Raw genomic sequence first — 19,958 nt, 5'->3', positions numbered from 1 at the left:
CCAGCCTGTGGGAAGCTCCATACCGAGGCAGCTCAGCCATCACATGGGTGCCCCCACCAAGCCGAGCAGCCCAGGTGGGCTGCCAGTGAGTGCAGAGTGAGATCGTGTGGGATCACATGCTTGAAAGAAAGTGACCCTCCCCCGCATCTGGCACAGCAGCTCAGCCAGTCAGCCAGGGCAGCAATTCTGCACCAGAATGCCTAGGCCTGCGTGTGTGAAGCAGTGGCGGTCAGTGGGCAAACACAGAGAGCCCTATAGGCACAACTTCCAATGGATGCTGTGGGTTCAGAAAACACAGCTCTTGTCTCCCACGCCCCAAGTGGTGGCAGGTGGAATTTGCAAGCAGATACTACCACTATGCGTCAGCAAAGGTCCACTCGATCAAACACCATGAAGAAATACATTAACACTCCAGACCAGAAGGAAAATGAAAAGTCTCAAGAAACCAATCCTGAAGTCACAGAAATTTACAATCTAAATGACAGAAAACTCAAAATAGTTATCATAAAGAAACTCAACGAGTTACAAGAAAACTCAGAATGATAGTTCAATGAACTCGGGAATAAAATTAAGGAGCAAAAGGAATTCTTCAGAAAAGAGACTGAAACTCTAAAAAAAAAAAACCAAACAGAAATGCTGGAGATGAAGAACACAATGAATGAGATAGAAAGCAACCTAGAATCCTTAAAAAACAGAGCTGACATTATGGAGGAAAGAATTAGTAATTTAGAGGACAGAAATATAGAAATGCTTCAGATAGAGGGGAGAAGAGAACGAAGACTAAAAAGAAATGAAGAAACTCTTCGAGAAATATCCAATTCAATTAGGAAATGCAACATAAGGATTATAAGTATTCCAGAGGGAGAAGACAGGGAGAAAGGAGCAGAGAGCTTGTTCAAAGAAATAATAGCTGAGAACTTCCCAAACCTGGGGAAGGAACTAGAATTACAAGTAATGAAGCCAATAGAACTCCTAATTACATCAATGCAAAAAGACCTTCTCCAAGGCATTTTCAGTAAAACTGGCAAAATCAATGAAAAGGAAAAAGTAGTAAGGGCAGCAAGGCAGAAGAAAATAACCTACAAAGGAACCCCTATCAGGTGTTCAGTGGATTTCTCAGCAGAAACCTTATAGGCTAGCAGAGAGTGGAATGATTTATTCAAAATGCTGAAAGACAAAAACTTTCAGCCAAGAATACTCTATCTAGTGAAACTATCCTTCAGATATGATGGAGAAATAAAAACTTTACCAGATAAACAAAAGCTGAGGGAGTTGATCACTACAAGATGCACCCCCCCCACAAGAAATGATCAAGAAAGCCTTCATATCTAAAACAAAAAGGAAAAGGTTTACAAAGCTTTGAGCAAGGAGATAGACAGACAAAATCAGAAAACTGCACCTCTCTATGAGAATAATTTTATAATTGTTTGCTAACCTAAAGATAAAAGGAAGGAAAGCATAAAAAATAACTATGGGGTCAGCCTGGTAGTGTAGTGGTTAAGTTCCTGTGCTTGGCTTCGGCAGCCTGGGGTTTGCAGGTTCGGATCCCGGGCATGGACCTACATACCACTCATCAAGCTATGCTGTGGTGGCATCCCATATACAAAATAGAGGAAGATGAGTACAGATGTTAGCTCAGGGCTAATCTTCCTCAGCAAGAAGAGGAAGATTGGCAACGGATGTTAGCTCAGGGCCAGTGTTCCTCACCAAAAAACAAACAAAAACTATAAACACTTCATTTTAATCACAAACTTACAACACAAAATGGAATAAGTTGTGACAACAATAACTTAGATGGAGAAGAGGAAAGGGATGGAAACTGCTTCGGCTAAAGAGATAAGAGGCTACCAGAAAATGGACTACAGAATCTATGAGATCTTCTATACAAACCTCATGGTAACCATAAACAAAAAATAAGAACAGAGACATAAATGATAAATAAAGAGAAAACTGAGAAAACCATCATAGGAAATCACCAAACTGAAATGGCAGTCAGAAATACACAGGACACGAAACAAGGGAAATATAGAACAACCAAAAACAAGTGATAAAATGACAGTATTAAGCCCTCATATATCAATAATCACTCTAAATGTAAATGGACTGAATTCTCCAATAAAAAGACACAGAGTAGTGAGATGGATTAAAAAACAAGACCCAAGAATATGCTGCCTGAAGGAAAGACATCTCAGCTCTAAAGACAAACACAGGCTCAGAGTGAAGGGATGGAAGACGATACTCCAAGCAAATGGTAAACAAAAGGAAGCAGGTGTTGCCATACTTATATCAGGCAAAGCAGACTTCAAGATAAAAAAGGCAATAAGAGACAAAGAGGGGCAGCATATAATGATAAGAGAGAAATTCCACCATGAGGACATAACACTTAATAATAAATATGCACCTAACACAGGAGGACCAAAGTACATAAAGCAACTTTTAGCAGACTTAAAGGGAGAAATTAACAGCAACATAATAATAGTAGGGGACCTCAACACCCCACTTACATCAATGGATAGATCATCCAGACAGAAAGTCAACAAGGAAATAGTGGAATTAAATGAAAAGCTAGACCAGATGGACTTGAAATAGATATATATATAGAACACCCATCCAAAAAAAGCAGAATACACATTCTTCTCAAGTGCACATAGAACATTCTCAAAGATAGACAAAAACATGCTGGGAAACAAGGCAAGCTGCAATAAATTTAAGAAGATTGAAATCACATCAAGCATCTTTTCTGACTATAATGCTATGAAACTAGAAATCAACTACAGGAAAAAAGCTGGGAAAATCACAAATACGTGGAGACTAAAGAACATGCTACTGAACAACCAATGGATCAATGAAGAAATCAAAGGAGAAATCAAAAAATATCTGGAGACAAGTGAAAATGAAAATACATCATACCAAGTCTTATGGGATGCAGCAAAAGCAGTCCTAAGAGGGAAATTCATAGCAATGCAGGCCCACCTTAACAAACAAGAAAAATCTCACATAAGTAATCTTAAACTAAACCTAACAGAACTAGGAAAAGAAGAACAAACAAAGCCCAAGTCAGCAGGAGGGAAATAACAAAAATTAGAGCAGAGATAAATGAAATAGAAACTAAAAAACAATCGAAAGAATCAATGAAACTAAGAACTGGTGCTTTGAGAAGATAGACAAAATTGACAAACCCTTAGCCAGACTCACTAAGAAAAAAAGAAAGAAGGCTCAAATAAATAAAATTAGAAATGAAAGAGGAGAAATTACAAGGGATACCACAGAAATACAAAGGATTATAAGAGAATACTATGAAAAACTATATGCCAACAAATTGGACAATCTGGAAGAAATGGATAAATTCCTAGACTCATACAACCTCCGAAAACTGAATCAAGAAGAGATAGAGAATATGAACAGACCAATCACAAGTAAAGAGATTGAAACAGTAATCAAAAACCTCCCCAAAACCAAAAGTCCAGGACCAGATGGCTTCTCTGGAGAATTCTATCAAACATTCAAAGAAGATTTAATGCCTACACTTCTCAAACTAATCTAAAAAATTGAAGAAGACAGACTGCTTCCTAACTCATTTTATGAGGCAAACATCACCCTGATCCCAAAGCCAGACAAGGACAACACAAAGAAGGAAAATTATAGGCCAATATCACTGATGAACATAGATGAAAAAACTTTCAACAAAATATTGGCAAACTGAATACAGCAATACATTAAAAGGATCATACACCATGATCAAGTGGGATTTATACCAGGGACACAGGGATGGTTCAACATCCACAAATCAATGTGATACACCACATTAACAAAATGAGGAATAAAAATCACAGGATCATCTCCACAGATGCAGAGAAAGCATTTGACAATATCCAACATCCATTTATGATGAAAACTCTCAATCAAATGGGTATAGAAGGAAAGTACCTCAACACAATAAAGACCATATATGACAAACCCATAGCCAACATATACTCAACAGTGAAAACTAAAAGCCATCCTTGTGAGAACAGGAACAAGACAAGGGTGCCCACTCTTGCCACTCCTATTCAACATACTACTGGAGGTTTTGGCCACTGCAATTAGGCAAGAAAAAGAAATAAATGGTATCCAACTTGGTAAGGAAGAAGTGAAACTCTTGCTGTTTGCAGATGACATCATTCTATATAGAAAACCCTAAAGAATCCATCAGAAAACTAGTAGAAATAATCAACAACTACAGCAAAGTCGCAGGGTACAAAATCAACTTACAAAAATCGGTTGCATTTCCATACTCTAATAATGAACTAACAGAAAGAGAACTCAAGAATACAATCTCATTTATAATCACAACAAAAAATAAAATATCTAGGAATAAATTTAACCAAGGAGGTGAAAGACCTATACACTGAAAACTGTAAGACATTACTGAAAGAAATAGAAGATGACATAAAGAAATGGAAAGATATTCCGTACCCATGGATTAGAAGAATAAACATAGTTAAAATGTCCACATTACCTAAAGCAATCTACAGATTCAATGCAACCCCAATCAGAATCTCAATGACACTCTTCAAGGAAATAGAACAAAGAGTCCTAAAATTTATATGGAACAACAAAAGACGAATAGCCAAAGCAATCCTGAGAAAAAAGAACAAAGCTAGAAGCATCACAATCCCTTACTTCAAAATATACTACAAAGCTACAGTAATCAAAACAGCATGGTACTGTACAAAAACAGGCATACAGATCAATGGAACAGAATTGAAAGTCCAGAAATAAAACCATACATCTATGGACAGCTAATCTTTGACAAAGGAGCCAAGAACATATAATGGAGAAAGGAAAGTCTCTCTAATAAATGGTGCTGGGAAAACTGGACAGCCACATGCAAAAGAATGAAAGTAGACCACTATCTTACACCATACACAAAAATTAACTCAAAATGGATTAAAGACTTGAAGGTAAGATGTGAAACAATAAAACTCCTAGAAGAAAATATAGGCAGTACATTCTTTGACATCAGTCTTAGCAGCATCTTTTCTAATACCATGTCTACTCAGGCATAGGAAACAAAAGAAAAAATAAACAAATGGGACTACATCAGACTAAAAAGCTTCCGTAAGGCAAAGGAAACCAGGAACAAAATAAAAAGAAAACCCACCAACTGGGAGAAAATATTTGCAAATCATATATCTGACAGGGGTTAATCTCCAAAATATATAAAGAACACATACAACTCAACAACAACAACCAAAACAACCTGATCAAAAAATGGGCAGAGGATATGAACAGATATTTTTCCAAAGAAGACACACAGGTGGCCAACAGGCATGTGCAAAGATGTTCAACATCACTAATCATCAGGGAAATGCAAATTAAAACTACAATGAGTTATTACCTTACATCTGTTAGAATGGCTATAGTTACCAAGACAAAAAATAACAAATGTTGGAGAGGATGTGGAAAAAAGAGAACTCTCATTCACTGCTGGTGGAAATGCAAACTGGTGCAGCCACTATGGAAAACAATATGGGAATTTCTCAAAAAATTAAAAATAGAAATACCATACGACCCAGCTATCCCACTACTGGGTATTTATCTAAAGAACTTGAAATCAACAATTCAAAAAGACTTATGTGCCCTTATGTTCACTGAAGCATTATTCACTCTAGCCAAGATGTGGAAGCAACCCAAGTGCCCGTCAACTGATGAATGGATAAAGAAGATGTGGTGTATATATATATACAACGGAATACTACTCAGCCATAAAAAAGACAAATTTGTCCCATTTGCAACAACATGGATGGACCTTGAGGGTCTTATGTTAAGTGAAACAAGCCAGACAGAGAAAGACAAACACCGCATGATTTCTCTCATATGTGGAACATAAACAAACACACGGATAAGGTGAACAGATTAGTGGTTACAAGAGGGGAAAGGGGTTGGGGGTGGGCAAAAGGGGTAACGGGGAACATATGTATGGTGATGGATAAAAATTAGACTATTAGTGGTAAGCATGATGCAGTCTATACAGAAACTGATAAATAATAATGTACACCTGAAATTTCACAATGTTATAAACCATTATGACCTCAATAAAATAATAAAAACAAAACAAAACACAAAAATGAAAGCCTGTAAGGTTTACCAGCCTCTACATGACTCTTCCCCTGGCTAACTCTCTGTATTCATCTCCTACTACTTTCCTCTTGCTTACTGTTCTCTAGTCACACAGACTTCCTTGGTATTTCTGGGACAAGCCAAGGCTTCTCTTGCTTTAGAGCCTTATTCCTTCTTCGTGAAAGGTTCTTCCCCTAAATATCTGCAGAGCTCACTCCCTCATTTCTTTTAGATTTCTGCTCAAATGTCAACTTATCAGACCACCTTACATGAAATAGCATCTTCTATCCCCACCACTCTATATTTACCTGTTTAATTTCTCTTCATAAATATATTACCTCCTGACATAATATATTGGCCTTCTCCCCAACTAGAACATTAAGCTCCGTGAGAACAAGGCCTCTGCTCTCTTTTGCTCACTGCTTCACCCCAACACCTAGATACAGTGCTCATTAAACAGTTGTTAAATGAATTCAACTTTTCTTCCTGCCAAATAAACTATACCCTCCAAACTTTCTTGTCTAGCTCTCTTGAAAGAATACCAGGTTTGTAGCCAGGCAAACACAGGTTGAAACCTTAGCTCCATCATTTATTAGGTATAATATTGGGCAAATTACTTAACCTCTCTGATCCACAAGTTCATCATTTGTAATGTGGAGATAATGACACTTAGCTCACGAGGAGTCACAGTGTTGAGATTTGTCTGAATGTAGGTCCTCTGACTTCAAAGTCCGTGCTTTTTTACCCCAAGCTGTCTTGGGCAACTGGATTGAGTATTTGAAACAGAAATGACCCTGGCAATCTGATTTATGTGGTTGTTATTCCTAGATGAGAGAAAAAGCAAGTGCACTGCCTTGTGGCTGGACTATGTTGCTCTTTTAGGAGAACGAAAAGGAAGAAGAAAAGGGATCACTGGTAGGCTGAGACTTTAAAGGGTACCTCATTTTAAATATTCTGAGAAATTGTATTTAATTCTAGCAATTTAATTCTAGAAGTTGTATTTAATTCTATACATTATTTCTCCTGTGGTTCTGTTATTTTTTGTAAATGTGTACTTTTAAAAATCTAACCCCACATCCTCCATCATTCTCATTACATCCACAGGATTCTACTGGCATAAAAGTGTTTTTTTTTTCCTGTACATTTTTCTGGACACCTTTGAAGGGAAATTATAATAAGGGTCCTAGAAATAGACTGTGTTCATGCCTCATCACATCTAGATTCACAACTTCTTTGTTTGAAGTCTGAATAAAGCCTCTAAAGACCTGAGGGGTGGGGTGGTAAACTGAAGTGTGAACTGTTCCCCAGGACAGGACAGAACCCTAGGAAAGGTTATAATTAAAGGTTTGGGGGAGCAAGCTTCATTGTCCAAGTAAAAATTCATCTAGAGAAACTAGAGGATCTCAAATTATTTGCTTTTTGAATCTGTGGATTTCTATCTCAATACTGAATTAATGAGATTACTAATATACACAAAAACATACACAAAAAGAAAATGAACTCAAATAACATTTTTATTAACTTAATTTGCAAAACTAATCTACATGTATTTTAAGGTTGAAGGAGGCGAGTGAAAGGATTATTCTGAACCCTATCCACAGTTAACAAACTAGGGAGACCAAATAGAGCTTTTATCTTCTCCCAAAAGATGACTGTCAATTCTGGGACAGAAAAGCACTGATGAAAAGCATAATTTCAAGATAAATTCTATTAATAGCATATTTTACTATCAACTCTCTCAAACTTTAACATAATCTTGATTTTGTTCCTCTACTAGCCATGTGCTTCAGGGGAAGCTGACCACGTCCCCAGCTGTAAGGATGAATCCTGAATTCTCATAAATCAATTGCTGATGGCATTCTCTTAACTAAGTGGGTCATCAAACTATAGGAACAGACTTATATTCCACGATTTAGGGCGAGTTTCACCTGCAGGGTGTTATAAGGAGATCAGTTTTAGGTTAGGATGAAGCTGATATTGCAGAAGCTCCATTGGAGAGACAGAGAGAACGTGGGTCCAAGATGATATTATCAAGCCATTGCATCAACAAACCCTGGAGCTCACCTACCTGTGGCCTTCCTGTTATGTAAATACTAAAAGATTTCTACATCGATTAAGCTAATTGAGTCAAGACTTTGTGTTACTTTCAGCATCAAACATTCTGATATCAAAAACAGTAGTTAAAATGTGCAACAGTAAAATTAGCCACACATTCTAAATTTACTAACCAATTTGAACACAGACACTTACCCTTGCTTTGACTGGTAACTACTCCTGTATAGAGAGGATCTTCCTCCATTATCATCAGATTTTCTAAATACTGTACTGATAGATTTAGAATTATGATTTGAATTTGTGCCTTTTCTTTCAAATGAAGTGAAACTGTGGGAAGAAGCCTAGATACTGTTTCTTCACTGGCTGATTGCCCAATTCCTATCAGGCCGTTATATTAAGTTTTCAAATATTGTGTTTCTCTGACACCAGATTTATGGGGGTGCTAGATAAAAATGCAGATTCTTAAGAGGGGCTAGAGAATCAGAATCTCTGGGGGTATGGCTCCAAAATCTGTATTTAGCAAGCAGGTAATTTTAACACACATTACAGCTTGACTAATAATTGGCTAATAAAATTTGACTAATAAAATAAAATCTCTTTCTCAGTGGAAGTCGTTTTTCACAAAAAGAATACATTGACCTAAATTGAAGGGAAATAACAGAGTGGAGAAAGCAATGATTCAAAATGCAGCTATAAAGGAAAAAGAAATGTAAGAGCAAAGTCTTTGTCAAACATATAAAATCAAATAAAACAAGAAGGATCCACATTTACTAAAATGTCAATAAATCTAAAAAATTCTGTACAGCAGGCATCAGATATTATACATGGAAATCAGTTTAAGAAATTGCTACATGGCCGGCCCCGTGGCTTAGCGGTTAAGAGCGTGCGCTCTGCTACTGGCGGCCCGGGTTCGGATCCCGAGTGCGCACCAACGCACTGCTTCTCCGGCCATGCTAAGGCCACGTCCCACATACAGCAACTAGAAGGATGTGCAGCTATGACATACAACTATCTACTGGGGTGTTGGGGAAAAAACAAAAGGAGAGGGATTGGCAATAGGTGTTAGCTCAGAGCCGGTCTTCCTCAGCAAAAAGAGGAGGATTAGCATGGATGTTAGCTCAGGGCTGATTTTCCTCACAAAAAAAAAAAAAAAAAGAAAAGAAATTGCTACTTCTGAATCTCTACATATAATGGAAGAAAAAAATTGCTATTAACATTTTTCAATTATTGTTCCTTTATATTCTGGGGAAAAGAGCAGCATTCATCTCAGAGACAGATGGTGCTTTTAAGAAAACATGTATTTAGGCCTTTTAATTATAAAAGGCAAGGTGGGGGCCCCTTGGGATGATAAAGACCAATAGAAGAGTTCTGTTTGCAGTAGTTTTTGGTTTGTTTTGTTTTGAAATTGAAATTGAATTTGAATATCATTAGGAGGGCTTATACTCTTAGTTCACCACAGTCCCCCTCACTCTCTGTCTTACATGAAACTATGCTATACATTTATATGAACTACCTAAAGATATCTGAGGATTTTGTTTTTTAACCTCTTTTTCTAGAGGTATCGGGATTGTAACAAATAGAACTAAACTGCTCAGTATAATAAAGTAATAGTAATTCAGAAGGGAGAAAGTTTTAGGGGGAGAGAGGGAGTTATAACAGAAGAGAAAGGAAAGGGAGACTGATTAAAAATGGTGGCAGGTTGTGATCTAAGGAGAGAGACAGTCAGTGAGAAAATGATGAAGGGCCACAAAACCTTATGACCTCCTCCATTATCTCTAAACTTTCAGTAAAAATCTGAGGTATTCAATGGCAGTGGTCAATGGAAGTGAAGAAAGAGACAGAGAGTATGAAGTATTTCTAGAAAGAAGCTTGGCTGTGAAAAGAAGAGACATACAGTACTATGTCTATTTAAAGAGGGGAAAGACTGGAAAATGATTACATACCGATGCAAAGAACCAGAAGGAGGGAGAAGTTTAAAAAAATAAGTAAAGAGGGAGAGAATAAATGATGCAGCAAGATCCTTGAAGAGTGGGAATACAGAACCAAAATACAGAGGAATGGATCTTTGACAAAAGGAAGAAGGGCTCACCATAAGAGATCAGAGGAAGAGTGGGAGGGAAGATAATGTGGAAACAGATACATTTATCTTGGGGTAAGGAGGCATCAGGAGCTTCAGGAAGTTCATACCTGATGGTCTCTATTTTTTCTGTGAAGTTGGGCATTGGGGGAGTAGGTCATTTGCTACCAGTGAGTGGACTGGTAACAGGATCATGCGAAGAATGAGTAAGGATGTGAAATAGCTGCTGTGAGGAATGAGTAAGCATTGACTAGAGACTCACAGAAATATTGTTGGATAACACTGTTGGCCCAAATGATATTAAAGACTGAATATAGTAGCATGAGTTCCCTGTGGCTGGTTTTATCCAGCCCAAGTAATCAACAGCCCAAATCAGAGAATATAAATACCTGCATTAATCTAGAGTGGGGAAATGTCACAGACAAACTAGGGAGTTGAGTGATGGCTAGAAAACGGTTGCAGTGGTTGCAGAAGTGAACTGTGTGAAAACAGAAGGGGGAAAGGCATGTTGATTCCGACTATGTCAAAGAACTGTGAAAGTGGGTGTTCAAGAGGTTATGGTCAGAAAACAAGTTATTAGGACTTAGGATTTCAAAAAGAGAATTTTTCTGAGTGACAGTAGGAATGAATTGTTGAAGTGAGTGAAGGTGAAAGTCACAAGAATTTAGGAAGTCAGGGAAATGCAGGCTAGGTAAAGGGATGGGTCGTTCCCATGAATACTGATATCTCCTAAAATGATAGTAAGAGGGAATAATGAAATCATTGCATGTAGGAAGTACAAACCAAAGAACAAATCAAATATCTTAAATATACTTCACGTTTACCAAAGGAACGTTATAATTTTTGGTACCTCCCTAGGTAAATAACATTTCTACCCACCCAAAATATGTGAGTCAACTTCAAATTTCAGGGCTATCATGTCACACATTCCTTAGATCTTCTACTCCAAAAGTAATACTCTTAATTGAAGAAAGTCATTTTCTGTAAGTGGCTAAGATAGTTTGAAATCAAGCACAATAAAAAGTTTAGAAAACGTAGTCGCTGCTTCTAAAGCATTTATAATCAAGTTTTATCTCTTAATCCAAAGATCTGCAGAATCTTTCCTTAGCCTGGAATTGTGCTCCCTATCTAAATGAACATCTCTCCTTTTATACTTCAAAAATTTTGTTTTAATTTGGAAATTAATAGCCTGCTCTTAAAAAGAAGATTCAGCTGAAATGACCCTCATTCAAAATCCTAACACACTTTAATAGAGAGAGCTAAAGACTTGAGTATACAAATCCTTAAAACAGAAATAACATCTCAAAGTGCCAGTTCTGCTTATTAGAAGGGCACCCACTAGGCACTACATTCCATACCTGATTCTATACCATAAAGCCAGGCTGTTAACCTCTTAATCTGTAAATAGGTCATGAATCCTTCAGCCCCAAGACATCTCCTCATTCCTTATTGTATAAAATAAGTGTCAGCTTTGGGTGCCTTGGCCCAGCAATCAAGGCAAGATGAAGGAGGAAGGGCAAATGGCCATGCAAGTAAGGTTGGTCTCCCTCTATATCAGGAAAGCAAAAGCCTTCCTAGGATACCTCTCAGCAACTTCCACTGACATCTCACCGGCAGCACTGTGTTACACAGCCATCCCAAAATGCAAAGAAGATTAAGATATTAAGCATAATAGTTAATTTTCTTGTGTCTATATAGTAGAGAAAGGAAAGGAAGGAGAGCTGTTGGGCAAGCCAACCTACACTGCATGCCACACCAAGGAACAGCCAGATCAAGCAGGTATATCTTATACTACTATTTTTAAGCATACCTTTTAGACTGACTAGAATAAATAGGAAATTCTAAACTTTTTTTTTTTTTTTTTGTGAGGAAGATCAGCCCTGAGCTAACACCCATGCCAATCCTCCTCTTTCTTTTGCTGAGGAAGATTCGCCCTGGGCTAACATCCGTGCCCATCTTCCTCTACTTTATATGGGACGCCGCCACAGTATGGCCTGACAAGCAGTGCATCCGTGTGCGCCCGGGATCCGGGCCCAGGCCGCCAGCAGCGAAGCGCATGCACTTAACCTCTACGCCAGGGGCCGGCCCCAGGAGATTCTCAAGATATGAGATCTGAATGGGATTTTTTTGTCTTTTGAAGTTGAACTCAAGGAGAAGCTCATCTGATCTTCACCATGAGTGAAAATTAGCAATAAAAACTCTAGATACAATTAAATAAAACAAGACCCAAAGAACCTAGAGCTTCTTACCCATTTTAGAATCTTTACTTTAAGGCTCCACCTTAAACAGCCCTGATACTCCATAGGGTTCTGTCTTTGGCATCCTCCTTTTCTGTTCTACCCTCATTCACGCCTACAACTTCAAGAAACTCCTGCATACTGATGACTCACAATTTTTTTTTTTTTTTTTTATCTGCAGCCCAAACCGCTCTTCTGCCCCAGATCCACATTCCAATTACATGCTGGCTGTCTCTACCTGGGTGTTTCCTAGACATAATAATCTTAAAGTGTAAGAAAGAGAATCTATTCTTGGCTTACTGAAACCTGCTCTTCTTCCGTATTTTTGATCTCATCATGGCAGCACCTAGTTTCCCAAGCTGAAATCCCTGGAGTCATTTATATCATTACTTCCTCATTCGATATTCACCAAATCCTTTTGATTTTACCATTAAACAAACACTCAAATCCACCCTCTTCTCAATCCCCACACCACAGATCTACTTCAGGTCCTCATCAGCTTTCATCTCAACTACCACAATTCCTTTAAACTAGTTTCTTTGCCATCATTTCTTACCCTTTTCTAGTCCACGCCCTATCTTCCTAAATATCAGCCCAAAGAACAAATCTGATCTGTATAACAATGTCCATTGGCTCTTAAATACCTAAAAGCTAAAGCCAAATTCTTTCCCATGGTTGTAGCCTCATTTCCCATATTTTTCCCCCTGTTTCCCCTTCCTATTCCACCACATTCTCTACATTCCAGATATACTTACCATTCCATACATGTCATACACTTCTAGGTCTTGGTGTCTTTTTTCTTTTTTTTGGCACAGCTGTTCCTTCTGTTTATGGTGTCTTTTATTATCTTTCTTCTTTTTTTTAATTTTTTTTTTTTTTTTTTTTTTTTTTAAAGATTTTATTTATTCAGTTTTTCCCCCCAAAGCCCCAGTAGATAGTTGTATGTCATAGGTTCACATCCTTCTAGTTGCTGTACGTGGGACTCGGCCTCACGTTGGACGGAGAAGTGGTGCCTCGGGGCGCGCCCGGGATCCGAACCCGGGCCGCCAGCATCAGAGCGCGCGCACTTAACCGCTAAGCCACGGAGCCGGCCCTATTATCTTTCTTCTTTAAATTTTTATCCTTTAAAGTACATTCTTTACTTTAAGGCAAATTCCCATCCTTTCTAGAAGATCCAGCTGAAATATCACTATCTCTATGAAGCTTTTCTCATCTCCTCAGAGCAGAGGTTCCTTCCTCTGTGTTTACATCTCTATTAAAATCCTGTTCCTGTTTTATTATGGTGTCTGTTTACACATCTTTCCATCATTTCATCTGTAATATATACAGTGTACAGGCATAGAACAAGTACTATATAAATGTTTGACGAGTGAATAGACCAATTCCTAAGAAAATGAGGCTCCGTCTCCTGTTTATATATTTAAGGAAAGATAGAAGAATTACATTGCAAGTGTTTTAGTGTCTCTAAAGGAAACAAATGATTAAAACATAGTATCTTGAGAAATAGGCACATTGTTTGTGACACTGTACAATGGTATAATCTCTAAGGAGGGGAATTTGTCAATATCTACCAAAATTTTCAAATGAACATACTCTTTGGGCAATTTTACATCTACAAATTTATTCTCTACTTACACATTCGGGCAAAAACCACCTACAAGGATATTTGTTGCAGAACTGGTTGTAGCAGCAAAACATATGAAATAACTTAGATGTCTCTCAAAAGGACTGGTTACTATGGTATCTATAGACAATGGAATACTATGTAACTATGAAAAAGAATAAGGTGGGTCTATATTTACTTGTCACAATCTACAAGATAATTTGTGAAGTGAAAAAACAAAGATACAGAAGAATGTGCATGATATGCTGACATTAGTGTTTTTAAAAAAGGGGAGATAATCTACATATGCTTGTATATGCACTACAATGTCTGTGAAAGAATGCACAAGAAACTGTTTACAGTGGTTGCCTCTGGAGAGGAAAACAGAGCTGGGGTCAGCATTGGGAGATTTACTTTTCATTGAATATCCTATTTTATCTTTAAATTTTGTATCATGTACACATAACAGCTAGTTAAATAAATGAGTGCAATGAAGCTTTACTAATAAAATGCCAATCAATTTCATAAAACTTTATAATTAAGCATTAGAATACCTTTAACAACAATCTTCAATCTTTTCTTGGTCATAGCTTTTTTTTTCTTATTTTGCAGAGGAAAAGTGTGCAGATACCATTTAGTCATTCAAACAATTATTCAGTGATCATTAGGTGCCAGGGATGCAAAGATACAGAAGACATATGAGACTCAAAGAGCTCACACTCTAGTAGGGAGAATGAACACGTACTCAAATAACCTCGATATAAGGAGTTACTTCTCATTCAAAGCTTCTCCAATAGCAGCTAAGTATAAACCCAACATTACTTTCCAGAGATTGCCTTCCAGGTTGCAGTAGCAAGAATCACAGCCCAACAAGGAAATGCTAGGGAAGTGTGACCATGACTTAATGTAGGCAGCAGGTAAAAGTAAAACCAGAGAGCAATGGGTAGGCCAGGCTCTAGCACCAGAATTCTCCAACATGATTTTGAATAACTGGTAGTATTACATAATAAAGCAAGAAAAGAAAAAAGGGTAGGTATGAGTGATTAGCGAATATTTTATATAGAAATTACTGGGCCGGCCCCGTGGCTTAGCAGTTAAGTGCGCGTGCTCCGCTGCTGGCGACCTGGGTTCGGATCCCGGGCGTGCAGCGGCGCGCCACTTCTCCGGCCATGCTGAGGCCGCGTCCCACATACAGCAACTAGAAGGATGTGCAGCTGTGACATACAACTATCTACTGGGGCTTTGGGGGGAAAAATAAATAAATAAAATCAAAAAAATATTATAAAAAAAAAGAAAAAAGAAATTACTGATAAACCAAAAACATTCCCACACTGTGCCTTCTCTTTCTAAAAATTAATACGCTCTTATTTTAGCAATTACATAAGATATGACATTTATGGCAGCTGAGGATGAAAAGCAATCAGTGGTTTTTTGCAATCATGTTAAAAGTTGAAGTGATGAAGCATTTAATATATGTATTGCTAACTTCACATATTTTCAGTCAAATATTATTCCTATTGTAGAGTAAGATGTAAATAAGATAACGGCATTTGTTACATCCAAAACATCTTTTCATCTGGAGATATAAAGTATTTGAAAGCATTCATTAATTTCCAATATCCTGGTCAGATACATCAGAGGAGTAAACCGGGGTACAGAGAAGGTGAACAGCTCAAGGTCAACTAAAAAATAACAGACCTGGAAAAAGATATACATTTTATGGGTCTTGCTTTTGGTTCTAAGTTATAAGTCATAGTCCCATCATAAAATGTTTCTTCTCTTAACAGTGTCGGCCAGAGCTGTTTATCTTTGATGTTGATTAACATGATTAAATACAGTTTGGTAAATGTAAAATGAGTTTAAAAAATGAAGAAGTAAAACTGGGTTGATTTTGTTTCAATAAGAATTCTAGGCCTATTTGTTAGAACAGATTGAGAAAAAGCATTACTAAATTCTAGGGTTGGGAGGGCCTATAATTGTCTATATTTTCCCACACATTGTTCTATTTTTCTATGTACTAAGTTATTATGTCCAATACTTTTTTAGTCCTTGAACAATCTTCTCTGCAATGCAGCTATTTTAATTAACAGAACAAGTGTATTATTGAACATCAATGAAATAATCAAAACCATAATTAGACATTCAGTACAGTGTATTATAAATAATCATTATTTTTATATGGCAACAGAACCCTCTACATTCTATAAGGAATTGAAAACTATAATAAATCCATATGGTATCACGGTACACTTAGTGATTATTACAAAAAGTTACCAAGCAAAAAGGGAAATTTAAATAACTACATGAAATTCATAGCACTCTTTATAAATTTAAGTACTATATTTTACTCTATTAAAAAGGCTATTAATTCCTGATATTACTTTTGATTTATTTTAGAACAGGTCTCATTAGCTGCAAGCAGAATTTGGTAAGATTTGAAAACCTTTAAAAAAAAATTTAAATGAAGCCCTGAATTATTACATGCTGAATATCAGTCAGTGAAACTGAAGATTTTCTTCCTAAATGCCTACCTGCGCATTGGCTTTCCTTCCATGCACCATGAAAAGTACCCTTCACCACACTCTAAAGCCGAACCTAAGACAATAGAAAAGCAGTAACTTAAAAACTATTTCTGATGTTTCCAGTAACAATCTCTATATAATCATTTCGTTCAGTGATAAAGAATTTTATATCCTATTATACCACAGGCCTTTTGCAGATGCACAATCATAACCTTTACCTAGTACCTTTAAGATGACTATTTTTACTCTAAATGGTAAAACGATTCTATGCGAGGGTGAGGAAAGGGCGCTCAACAGTCCCGATTGTCAGGTTAATCTTGTCTCTCTTCAAACAGTGCTTGGAGACATTTGACTTTGACTTCACCATCGAGTATACCTACAGAGCATTCCCCAGATACCCACAATATACTAACCTATACCCACCTATACTAACAAGATAGATTGGATAGGGAACATGCTGGTTTAGCAACAGATCTGAAAGCTGTTAACTTGTCCCGAAGTGACAGGAGCAGGAGGAGGTATGCGCCTTTAAAAACAAACAACTCCGCTTCCGACAGCCAGGGAGCTCGAACAGGGCAGAGCAACCACGGCTCCAGACGAACATTCTCTTTAGAAGCCCTTCCTTCAGTCCCTGAAGCAACGTCCACCACCCACTTGGCAAGATCTCGCTAGGTCCCGAGGGGGCAATGGGACGCACAGTGCCCACTTCCTTTCCCCGAATTCCAACCCCTCTCCAGGGAAGCTGTCCAGGGTGCGGAGGCCCAGAGCCCCCAGGCAGAAGAGCGCAGCCCCTTCCCTGGCTCCGGGGCAGGGCTGTCAGCCAGCCAGAGCGCAGTCTGGCGCTCCGCAAGGCCCAGTCCCAGCGCCCCGACGGCCCCTTCTCGTCGCCGACTGACAGGCGGCGGGCAAAGCTCGGCCCCTACCCTACCGGGCAGCTCGGCGACTTGGGACCACCGGTTTCCAAAGCGAGCCTTGGGCGCTGTCCACTGTCCCCTGCTCTACAGCGGCTAACTTACCGGCTCTGACACTTTCTTCTCTGCCGCAGCCTCCTCTGCCTCTTTCGCCCGCCGCCTCCTCTCTGCCTCCTCCTCTGCCGCCGCTAGCGCAAGCAGGATGCCGCTCCTCGAGCTATTTCCTCCCCATCCCTTGCCCCTCTTCTGCAGCAGGAAGTGGTCCTGTTCCTAAATTGTTCCCGCTGGAACTCACATATCCCGCCAAGAGGTTCCGGTGCGGCTAAGAAAGTAGCCGCGCCCTTTGCTGGAGGTTCGAGTAATCTCCAAGACTGCCTGTTCTCGTATCCAGTTCCTTGCATCCCGAGGGGGACCACTTTGCGAGCTCACCGCTGAACTAGCAGTCTTTGAATACTAAAGCCTCCTTCTTTCTTCTTTGTTTTCCCCAGCAGAAGGCAATAGAAAGATGGGCGTAATCACGGAATTTTGATTTATTTGTAGCCGGTGGGTCTCCAGTTGGCACAATCTTGTCCCTAATTGTGGATTGAATGACGCATGCATACATGGGGTCGACATATATCTGTTAGGCCCCTACTATGTGCTGAGGATACACAGACAAATCAGAAATAGATCCGACCTTCCAGATTTCCCACAGTTGAGCTTTCAAGACATCAGGGTTTTATCCAGGATTCTAAGGCTGTGCCAGCTTGCCCTTTCTCTGAGTATTCACTACCGGACAGTTCACCAAACACTTCCGTGAACTCACTTGAGTATTAGGGGGAAAAATTGCTTTTCAATTTGTCCTTTTCCCCATTTTCCCATGGCACGCAGCCACCTGATTTTTACTACATGTTTAAAAAAACAAACGAGTGATCGAGTAGGGGATACAATTTCAGTAATATCAGTGAAAGACTATTGCTGGTTACCTGATGACTATCCTAGGCTAAGGACGAACTTAACCAGATTTTCTTTAGCTGTTCTTCATGTGGGATCTACACAGATGTGTCCAGTTTCTGAAAGGGAATGATTACCTTTTGTTAATTAGCTTGTAGTGGGAAATGCATGACCTTTAGATCCAGACACCCATAGTTTCAAATCCTAGTCCTATGACTGATTAGCTTTGTGATCTTGGTCAAATTTCTTAATCTCTTAAGCATTAGTTTGCTTTACGTAGAAGGGAAATAATACCATTTTTATAAAATTTTTTGAGAAGTCAATTATAAGGAAGATCATGTTGTGTGCCTGGCCCTTAGCAGGCACTCAGCAAATGGTCGGTTTTCTCTCCTCCTCCTGTCCTACTTATTTAAATGGACTCACTTATTAATCAAACGCTTATTGTGTGCCAAGTACTACAGTAGGCTTTGGAAATACAGTTGTGAATGAGATGGACAACATCCTGAAGGTCTAGTGATCATTTATGTGGTTATGGTGGTTGACTTTCCAATATCTTTTTCATTGTGAGTAATTGTTCTAAACCATCTCCATGCAAATGATCCAAGATGACTAATGGGAAATCAGAGGAAATCTAATGGGGACCATGGGGAAAGATTTCCTACCATTTTTAGAAGAGATGCAAGAAGAGATAGCATCTTTTCCCTCTGGCCATTATTGTGTCTGGGTGTGACATCTAGAGCCATTGTAACCATTTTGCAACCATGAGGGAAGCCAGAGGAGAATGAAGCTAGACAATAAGGGCGGTAGACCAGAGAGACTGAAAGAATTTGGGTCCCTGAATGTCATTTTTAAAATACTCATTCTCCCTCGCCCAGAGACTTCTTTATTGATGGACTTTTAGTTATGTGAGATAATAAATTTCATATTTTTAAGTGAGTTTGGGGTTTTCTATTACCTGCAGCCAGAAGCATACTAATTCATATAAAAGGATATAGACAATAAACAAGTAAACAAATAAGCAAAATAATTTCAATGGCGAATGCTATCTAGGAAGGAGATACACAGGGTAATGTTATAGAGAGTAGCTGGTTGGGTAAAGGAGAGGCTGCTTTAAGTAGCATGATCAGGGAAGTGCTCTCTGAAGAGGTGTGTTGAGACCTGAAAGATTTCCATCAATCCAGGTAGAAAGCTGGGAGAAGAGTGTTTCAGGTAGGGTGAATAGCAAGGGGAAAGGACATGAGGCATAAATAAGTTTGTCCTGTTCAAGGAACATAAAAACGGGTCAGTATGGCTAGAAATAAAAGTATGAGATATGAGATAAGAGAAACAGGCAAGAGCAAGACCGTATATTGTCTTTCAGGCTATTGTAAGAAGTTCAGATTTTATTTTAAATTCTGTGGGAAGGCTCTATATAAATGGAGATAGTTCAGCTCAATTTAGGTTTTACAGTTGATTCCAAATTCAAAACCTTTGAAAATTAAAAGAAAGACGAAAATGTGGATGTTCCATATTAACTAT

The 19,958-nt window shown here is 38.5% G+C and overlaps 1 protein-coding gene across 2 annotated transcripts in view; it reads right to left on the bottom strand.

The window, feature by feature from the left end:
* Positions 1-17,735, bottom strand: part of KLHL20 (kelch like family member 20) — a 60,332-nt gene extending 42,597 nt beyond the window's left edge. For both annotated transcript variants that reach the window (XM_004425029.3, XM_087438052.1), the window contains exons 1-2: positions 17,613-17,735; positions 16,606-16,669 (exon numbers count right to left, since the gene is read on the bottom strand). In XM_004425029.3, coding sequence (XP_004425086.1) covers positions 16,606-16,628 — 23 coding nt within the window. In that variant the 5' untranslated portion in view covers positions 16,629-16,669; positions 17,613-17,735. The remainder of the gene's footprint in view (positions 1-16,605; positions 16,670-17,612) is intronic.
* Between the last annotated feature and the right edge of the window lie 2,223 nt (positions 17,736-19,958).

Source organism: Ceratotherium simum, chromosome 2 (assembly GCF_057802395.1).
Source record: "Ceratotherium simum simum isolate JZ-2026a chromosome 2, ASM5780239v1, whole genome shotgun sequence".
NCBI classification, from domain to species: Eukaryota; Metazoa; Chordata; class Mammalia; order Perissodactyla; family Rhinocerotidae; genus Ceratotherium; species Ceratotherium simum.
Note: the sequence above shows the minus strand (reverse complement) of the source record. Positions and strands in the feature narration are given on the sequence as shown.